At 29.1% G+C, this 10,101-nt stretch overlaps 1 protein-coding gene across 1 annotated transcript; it reads left to right on the forward strand.

Annotated features, from left to right (window-relative positions):
* The first annotated feature begins 3,135 nt into the window (after nt 1–3,135).
* Nucleotides 3,136–5,118, forward strand: LOC136090002 (SET and MYND domain-containing protein 4-like). The gene has a single exon (XM_065816106.1). It carries the CDS (start codon nt 3,136–3,138, stop codon nt 5,116–5,118), a length of 1,983 nt encoding a protein of 660 aa, XP_065672178.1.
* The last annotated feature ends 4,983 nt before the right edge of the window (nt 5,119–10,101 follow it).

The raw sequence follows: 10,101 nt of genomic DNA on the forward strand, positions 1-10,101 counted from the left end.
CCGGATGAAGAGTTGAGAAAAAACTACTGAAATAAGGTTTTATAGAAACAAACATCTACAGCCGGCATGTATGGGTACATAGAAACAAATTGTTTCTATGTACCCATACATGCCGTTATTTTACTACACAGTATATAATATACTGTGTAGTAAAATAACCCATACCGTAGTAAATTTTACCTATACAGCTGTTATTTTACTACACAGTATATAATATACCGTGTAGTAAAATAACAGCTGAAAACCTTTCATGTCTTATTAAAAAAGCATTAACAGTTTCCTCTGATAAAAAAATTAATGTATGTAGCATTACATTTGATGGTGTAAATGTTAACTTTAATTCTGTTGCATCACTAAGATGTACATTTGGGAAAAGACAAGAAAAAATTAATAGAAGATTTACTTTTGAAGGCTATAATCACTACTTGTATGTAATCCCTGACCCAAGTCATATGCTAAAATTAGCTAGAAATGCATTATGTGATTTAGAGGTACTTAAGGAATGTGATGGAAAATACATTAAATGGATTTATATAAAAGCTTTATATGAAATACAGGAAGAAGAAGGATTAAAATTTGCAAATAAAATCTCAATAAAACATATTTATTTCCAGCGTCACAAAATGAATGTTAAGTTTGCTGCACAAACACTTAGTAGTTCAGTTGCAGATGCAATTGAATTTCTGATGTTTTCCAAACATCCAAACTTTAAGCATGCTGAAGGAACTATAAATTTTATAAGGGTCATCGACAAATTATTTGATATGCTGAACTCTAAAAATCTTTTTTCAAAATCGTATAAAAAAGCTCTTTTTTTGAATGGTTATTCTTATTGGAATGCAACTTTTGATCAAATAATAAACTACTTATCAAAGTTGACAGATGCTAATGGTACTCCATTATTAAAACATAGGAGAAAAACCTTTGTATTAGGGTTAATTGTGGCTGCAAAAAGTCTTCAACACTTAGCCTATGAGCTTTTGACTTTAAATGTTCATCCTTTTAAATTTTGCCTAACATACAAATTTTCACAAGATCATCTTGAGTTACTGTTCTCTTGTATTCGTGGAATGAATGGATTTAATAATAATCCAGATGCCCTCCAACTTAAGTCATCTTTAAAAAGAATTCTTTTGCGCAATTCTATTGTAGGCTCAAAGCATGCAAATTGTTTAACATTTGAGGGTATTGCAACTGGCTCTATTTTTGCATTAAAGTGGAGTAAAAAATATGCAATTTATTCAAATCCTGAAACAGATTTTTTAAACTTTAATATTGATATTGTTACAATTTAAAATTATCTTGATAATACCTCTATCTATAAGGAGGCAATACTAGGATATATATCTGGATTTATTGTAAGAAGATTATTATCAAAGATAACATGTTCTGTGTGTGCAAACTCACTTATTTCCCAAAACAATTTTGTGGAACATTCTTATGGAACATCAGTTCTTTCATTGATTAACATAAAAAATAGGGGTGGACTTATTGCTCCAAGAATTGATGTTATACAAACTATAATAGTACGCGAGAGTGTTTTCAAAATTTATGTCTGCGGTGACAATTTCTAAAAAACCAAAAATGAATGTGGAACGAAACCTTAAACTGAAAACGATTTATGCAGTTAATAAAATTATTAGTGAAAAACATTTTTTTAAAGACCTAAATGAACACGATGCTGAGCATAAAGCTGTCACTGAAGACATGCATTCCACACAACTGATAAAAATGTTAGCAAATTACTTTTTTAAAATCAGACTGCAAAGATATGGCCAATTATATACAGAAAAAGTTTTAAAAAAATCAATGATTGGTCTACGTCAACAATCTAATAAATTATTTACATTCAAAGGTTTATAACATAAATATAAAATAAACAATATAAAAGGATAATAAATTACTTAAAAATTCAGTTTATATATATATATAAACTGTTTTTTTTATATATATAAATATATATATATATATATATAAGTTTATATATATGTGTGTGTGTGTGTGTGTGTGTGTGTGTGTGTGTGTGTGTGTGTGTGTGTGTGTGTGTGTGTGTGTGTGTGTGTGTGTGTGTGTGTAAAATATTGTAAAAATATTATAAATAAAAATATTAAATTAAATTTTATTAACTGTTACTTTTCTTGATTTGTTATTTATATTGAAAGACTCGTATTTCAAAGGAAAGATATTCTTTATATACCTGAATACCTATGGAGCTTTTTTTGTATTGAAAACCTTACTAGATTATAACATAACATTGAACTAAATTTATTTAATTATTGACGGTAAATCAATTATAGAAAAAAGTAATAATGATTTTTATGATAACAAGAAGTTTTTAACCATAAATAAAATTCTAACATTTCTAGAAGGAACCTCTAAGTTGTGTCACACAGAGCTTAGTTAATAGTCAAAACAGTTTTATAAAATGTTTCATTACAATTTTTGACTCTGTTTACCTTGCAGTTATGTTATAATACCTCCTAGCATTACTGCAGAGGGTAATTAATGACTAACAGGTGCATAAAATGTTAATAGATTATAGATTAAAATCCAACTAAATCTAAGATTTGAGTTAAATGTTAAATTTTAATCTCAAAAAAACATGAAATAAGTATGATTTTGAAATGTTTAACAAAAAAAAGAGCATATTTTACTAAATTATTAAATTTTAAATCAAAATAACATCAAATTTTTCAGATATCTGTGTATCGATTTTTTATTGATTACATTAAATTAAACAATCTTCGTATTTATTGTAAAAAAGCTTCGTATTTGTAAAAAAAGCTTCGTATTTGTTTTGTTTTGATAAATAGCGTAAAGATTTTGCCCCCCATAATGGCCGATTTTTGCTTCACTTTTTCTTATGCCGATTTACGGCAGTTAGACATGAAGTTATTTTTAATATATCATTGGACTCACTATGCGCAGGCCTTTTAGTTTAAATTTAAAAATCCGATTGGATAATTTATCTTGTCTAAAATACTTTACGCAAACTACGTATAAAAAACCAACCAATAAAAATATGCAAATAATAAAATTCTACGAAGTAGGATTAGGAGGTCTTTTCTTGGAAATTTATTTAACTCATTTATATACCAACTACCGCTCAAAAGTATCTAATTATTTTTTGATAAAATGGAGAATTCTTTTACGTTTTGGTTTAATAAAATTAAAGTTTCTTTAGACAACGGAGACAAAAATGAATTTTTTTCAAAGTTTAATAATCAACAGACCGATTTTGATCTTATGTCTTTATTATTAAATCAGCCCCAAATAAAAGATATTGTAATTGTAAAATCATTTAATCCAAAATGTAAAATATCCAGTGAACGTGCTAGAAATTTGGGTAATCAGCAATATGGGAATTATCAACTGCTGGATGCAATGCGTAGTTATTCTGCTAGTATATCATTAGCAGAATATAACTCAAAAGAACTTGCATTAGCTTATGGCAATCGTTCCGCAGTTTTATTTGAAACTAAGGATTATAACATTTGTACAGCAGATATCAATGCTGCTTTAATGAGTAAATTTCCTTGTGAGAAAAAGTACAAGCTTTATGAAAGGCTCGGTAAATGCTACATGAAACTTTTATTTTATGATAAAGCTGTCGATGCTCTTAATTTTTGCATTCAGTTTACTAGATCAAGTGATTTATCAGATTGTCAAAAAAATGATAAATTAAAATCAATAAATAAATTTATTAAAAATTGTCAAATATTTGAATTATTAAAATGTCAAAGTTTCACTCCACTATATCGTCAAAACCTTTTATATGTTGCAACACCTCCAGTGTTATTGAAAAAAAATGTTCTGCATCCAAGCGCATCCGACTCACTTGAAATTGTCAGCTCCAGTAGCCAAGGTCGACATGCCATTGCTACTAAAGATATATCTGCGGGTGAAACAATTATTGTAGAAAAACCATTTGCTTCTGTATGTTCAACAGAGTCCTACAAAACGCATTGTTATCATTGTCTAAGTAATTTTCTTTTTAGCTACCCATGTAGGCTATGCACACTTGTAAATTATTGTTCAATTTCATGTGAAGAAGAGTCTTGGAAAAGCTTTCACTGTTTTGAATGCGAATATTCAAATATTCTGGCAAATGATGATATTGGTGTTGCACATTTGGCAATGAAAATAATTACTAATGTTGGTCTTAAAGGTTTGCTATTATTTCAAAACACTAATTCATCTGTTGTATCGGTTGAAGATGTTTCCTCTTCTACTGTATCATTTGAAGGTAATATCTCCTCTGTTAAAGTTAAGGCGCAAAACTCTGTAAGTTATAATTCAATTTATAACTTAAAAGGAAACAGTAAACTTCGTGAACAAGATGATATGTTTAAAAGAGCATTGCTTTCAATATATATTGGCAAAATATTATGTTTAACTAATTTTTGTCCACAAGAAAACCTGATCATTGTTTGTGCTCATTTGTTTAAACATGTGCAAATGCTTGCTTGCAATGCATTTTTAATTTCTGAACTGGTAGTTTCAAAGCAAGGGTTCAGCTATATTCTAGACATTGTTGATAAAGAAGTTGGATCCGGTATTTATGAAACATCATCTTTGTTAAATCATTCTTGTTGTCCATCAGTTTGCAGTGACTTTTGCGGTGATACTATTGTTGTACGTGCTGTAAAACATATTAATAAAGGTGAAGAAATTTCAATTCAATATGGTTATACCTACTCATTGTATCCAAAAGTTTATCGACAAAAAGAATTGTTAGAGAGATACTTCTTTAAATGTCAATGCCAGGCTTGTTCTTATGATTGGCCCTCTCCTATTAATATACACCCTTTAATTACAAAGATTCCAAAATTCAGATGTTTAAAATGTTTAAAGGGTTATCGTGCTAAAACAAAATGTTGCATTGTTGATGATGAGATTGCTAATTTACCTTCATTACGTGAAAAATATATTTCTGCTTGTATTGATGTGGAAAAAAATGGAAATGCTGAAATCAATCTTCCTGTTTTATTAAAATACCTTGATTTACTCTCTCGTAAAGCAGTTTTACCATCCGATGAATTTGTTGCATGCCGAGAGACAGTCAGGCTTTGTTTTTCTTTGCTATCCAACTGTGCTAATTTTAAAACATCAAGTTAAACCTTATATCTTATTGGTAAAATTGTTAACTTGCTTTTAACTTGAATATAATTCACAGAATTTATATCAGCAAGTAACTTAGTTTTTATTGTAATTGTAATAGTTCTTTTAATTTTTTATGTGCCATAAAGTACTTTAAAGGCGATGACTTTCTAAACTATCTATTTTTACTAATAAAGTAGTTGTTCAACATCCTTAAAATCATTTAAAGTGTTGTTAAAATTGTTATGTTGGAAAAGTTTTATAAAGTTTAAAAATATTTTTGTCTTTTTTGTTAAATTTATGTAAAAACTTCTGATTGTTAGAATGTTTGTAATAAACTTTTATTTCTATAAACTTTAATTTTTATAAATCACAAAGTAAGCATCCGTTTATACGCACGTGCGAAAACAGGCAAATAACTGATAACTACACAATCGACCACGCAACGAATCAATATTTAGTGTATTGCCAGCACGCATATTTTTCATTTTGTTAAGAACTATCTAATTTTAATAATAATTTTGAGGGAATAAACAGCAGATAAAACTGACTCTCCTCCGTCAATAGTTCTTTCAAAAATAGACATTATATTATCGCGATTTTGAAACTAATGTTTATTAAAAAGTTTAGTAAGGAAAAGCTGTTTCTTTTGAATAATCTTGTTTATTATTAATGAGAAGCCTAATTTAGCAACAATATACAATACAGTAGGACAATATTTTGCCTTGCTCTGCAAATAAGAACAAGTTTGATTATTTATCTTAATACGTATATTGCATTGTTTATAATAGCTTTTAAAAGCTATTGTTTCGTGGTGAAAATGTGCAAAGTTTATTGCATTTAATTCTTAAATTGTTAAAAATTCTTAACTCGACTTTTCATGATCAAGCTTAAGACGGTTTCTTTTATATCACCACAAAGAACTCATTACTGAAAAAATTATTTCGTTGAAGAAGCTACTGGTGGAAAAAGTCAATAAAAACTCGGTTAATTTCCTCAGTAAATGATATTCTCCTTTTCTCGGTTTTTGCGCCAGAATATGTCCATTGCTGTTTTTCCATTTTTCTTCCTCGGTAATATAATTTGTAATGTCATTAAATATGAATACCTAGTGAAATAAACTGTCATCTAGTGATTGACGTTTAGATACGCACTTATTGTGATACAGTCATTAATATTGGAACAAAGTGTTTTGTTAAACCTTCTAGCATTATCTGAAAACATACTCTTAAAATCGTTCTACTTACTTAAGTACGTCAACGCTCTGGTATATACAGTGTTTCCTTCATTTTTAAATCGTATTTTATCAGTACTGGACAGTTTTTCTAATGTGGATTTACTATAATAACTAAATATAAAACACCTTTTCATTTAATATCGCTTCTCAAATTTTTGAAAAAGTCTTTAAATTCTGTTATGTCCGTAATTTTTTCCTCAAAAACTATTATATACTTTAGGAAAATATATAGAAATGAATGTACGAAAATAAACTAAATTTCCAGCAATGTTTTTTATTTTACTAACTCCATCATCCTCCTCTCGCGCAAATTGAGTATTCGCATTCCCTGGCATATTTGTCATGCACGATCCATGCATGGTTATCATTGGCTCATGATCACTACCACCGCGCCTAAGATGCCGTTTATGCATCAATAATTTGCAACGATTGTTTTACAACTGGCAACACTGTGCCAACTTTTCCAATCTCACTAATCTTTAGCCAATTTTAAACCATGTTTGTTACAAAAAAAAAAAAAAATTCAATTGCGCACGCGTTACTTTTGTGAAAACTTGTAAACTTTCTACTTTACGTCAGTTTCTTTATTAGTTTTAAAGTTTTGACTTTAGATTAATATATATATTTTCAGTTAGTATTCTATTTAGTAAAAGTAATAACAGTAAGCAGCCGTATTTGTATTATATAAATTAAAGAGAAGGATTGCAATAAAAAAAGATGAGGCTATGAGTGATATACCGGCTAAGACGTTAATTAACTAAACGAAATATGATCTAACTATCTACATTACTATTAATATAATAATAAATGCAATATTATTACCATCATTATAATATTTTTATATTATTAGTTTATGTTATTTTATAATATTTTTATATTATATTTATAAGATTATTACACAAACAAAGTAAATGCATTTAATATATAGACATGTAGTTTGTTTAGGATTTCTTAAAAGACAAAAAGATGAAAATTTGTAAAGATTCGGAAATAGAAAAGCAACCATTAGCTTAACTTCAATAACTTACATAACTGCTTAACATTCCTAAAATAAGCTTCTTTTACAAGGATCTTGCAACAATATTATAAAGAAACATTATGGTAAATTAACTGTTATGGGGCTGTCCATTAAGATGGTACTTGGGTGAAAAAATAGTAAAAATTGAAAATTTTAAGGAGAATGATTTTAAGTCATTTGAACTATGGAGAAAACGAATTTGTTTTTAAAAAAACAATAAAGAGAGTATCTAACTTTCCATTTTAAAATAGACAGTAAACTCAGAACTCAAACTTTCATAGCAACGCCCCTAGCAACCAATTTTGAATCACTTAAAGCCTCTAAAAGTATGTTTCTTTATAATTTAGAATCCCAGGGTTGGTTGTTGGTAAGTCATTAAAGTACTTTACAGAATTTTAAACTGCCATGCAAAAATTCACCAAACTGATAAACGTTTACATGAGGTTTTCATCGAATAAAATTTTATCTCGAAAAGTCGGATGAAGTTGTATGTAAATCAACATTTGTTCGTGTTTATAATCATTGTTTGTTTGGTTTCGTTAATTAGTTTTAATTGAAATGACTTTTTATTTGTTATTATTATTGTTTAAATGACTTGTCATTTACTTTAGTTTTAATAAGTAAAAAAAGTAGAGCTGTGTTGTAGAGAAAGTCTGGCCATTCGAAGGCATTTTCTAGACGTTTGTTTAAAGGTAATCAGCATATAAAAAAACAAGAAGAATCACCTGAGGTTCCTTCATCTAACCTACCTATTTCTTCTTTAGGAAAGAAAATAAACCTATCATATTTATCAACCACTATATTCTAAAATCACTGATAAATCCAATCAAATTAACATTGTATTGTCCTTGCCCACCAATGACACCGATTTGTTACCCTATGTAAATTCTCCAAACTCAACTGTGTATAATTCTTTTTTTTTACTTTTTTCTACCGATATTCTTATAAAAAGTATTAATGTAGTAGCTACAGGCCCTGATTGTGAAAAGAAGACTATTAACCTAACATTTGATGTCTTGAGAAAGCAAGGCTTATCAATTCCGTTATTGTTGCAATGTTCAAATTGTAGTTGGTGTGCAACCTTTCATTCAAGTAAAGAATGCAAACGGAAAAGCAGTCGTGGTAGACCTCCATTTGAAGTAAATGTACGCTCTGTTATTGCAATGAGGGAAATTGGAAAAAGTCACACCGGTTCAGAAAAAGTGAGTTGGAGGACGATTACGGAAACTCGAAGCAACAAATAAGCAGAAATTATCTTATGGAAAAACGTTAGGAGGTGCAGCTCGTCTTACTGAGAAAGGTATAAACAAACTTCAAAAATATTTTGGTATCACAGTTCGGCAATCAATAGGTTCTACTGTTTACTAGTTAAAAAAGCTATTGGAGCAGTGCTTTTCCATTGCTTTGAGGCAAAAGATGTTGAATCAAGACACTAAATGTGCCCACGAACTGCTGATAGTTGGTGTAAATATCAGGCTGACAAAATTAACGGTACAGCAACGTACAACCATAAGGTAGGATTACCCTTTGCTATCCTTGAAGAAATAAAGCCTGTTTTATTAAGTTTGAGTCATGATAATTTGTTAAAAAAATGTCTTCATGGCAAAACACAAAATACCAATGAGTCACTAAATGGAATGATTTTGAAACGATGTCCAAAAGATATTTATGTGTGTAAAACTACTATTGAGTTGGGTGTAGCTTCTGCGGTTGTTAATTTTAATGACGGTTCAACTGGAATTTTAAAGGTTTTAGAAAGATTTGGTGTTGTTCCTGGATTTTATTCAAACGATTACTGTGTCTCAAATAACGACCGACGAGTAATGCAAATGGAAAGAAAATCGCTTGATTCAGTTAAGAAGAGGAGAAAGTATATTCGAGGAGTGCGTAAAGGTTTTACGAATACCAATGAATCAGAAGAAGAACTGAAGTATGGTTAAGGTTTATATCATGTTTTATTTCTAATCATCAATCATAAAAATTAGTTTTTTTTTGAATATATAGAGAAAGTTTAGTGATTTGTTAGTGAATTCTTACTTAAATTGCATTTACCTCAATATTAAAACTTTCGGACGGTGCGTCATGTAACTTTTGATTGGTTTGAGCTTTGCACTTGAAATTTTGCATAGTGGTTATTTTTTATTAGATGCAGGTTTTGAACCAACATTTTTTGAAAAAATATTTTTCGGACCATAATAACTTGGGCCCAAAGTTTCATTTTCAAGCCTTATTACAAATAAGATGTTAAAATTTTAATTATTTTAGATCTGGTTATCAAATCAGGCCAATTCTGCTTCCATACCTGTAAAATCATACTAAAAACAAACTGTAAAAATTCCAATAGCATACTACAAGTGGTTTTTTCTCAATTTGACGCACCGTAAAGTGACCATTTTGTGACTTTTGGGCCCAAAATCGGACTTTTTTGTAACTTTTTTTTTCTTTCTTTCAAGGTTTAGTTACCTATATTTAATAAATGTATCAAAATATCAAATTGAAACAATAAGAAATAAAGAATTTGAGTTTTTCACCCAAGTACCACCTTATATACGTCAATATTTTATTTGGCAATTTTTCCCTTTCCCGTCCCCCTTGTCAACAACTTGTCAAACTTTCAGAGACCCCTCTATAAAATTACGTCAACGATAAATTTACCCGCCTCCCTCCCCCCTTTTTCTACCTAAAATAAAAAAAAATATGATAAAAAATTAAACATTTTTAAATAGTAGTAATGGTAGTAGTTTAC

The sequence above is a fragment of the Hydra vulgaris genome, chromosome 13, assembly GCF_038396675.1.
Source record: "Hydra vulgaris chromosome 13, alternate assembly HydraT2T_AEP".
Lineage (NCBI taxonomy): Eukaryota > Metazoa > Cnidaria > Hydrozoa > Anthoathecata > Hydridae > Hydra > Hydra vulgaris.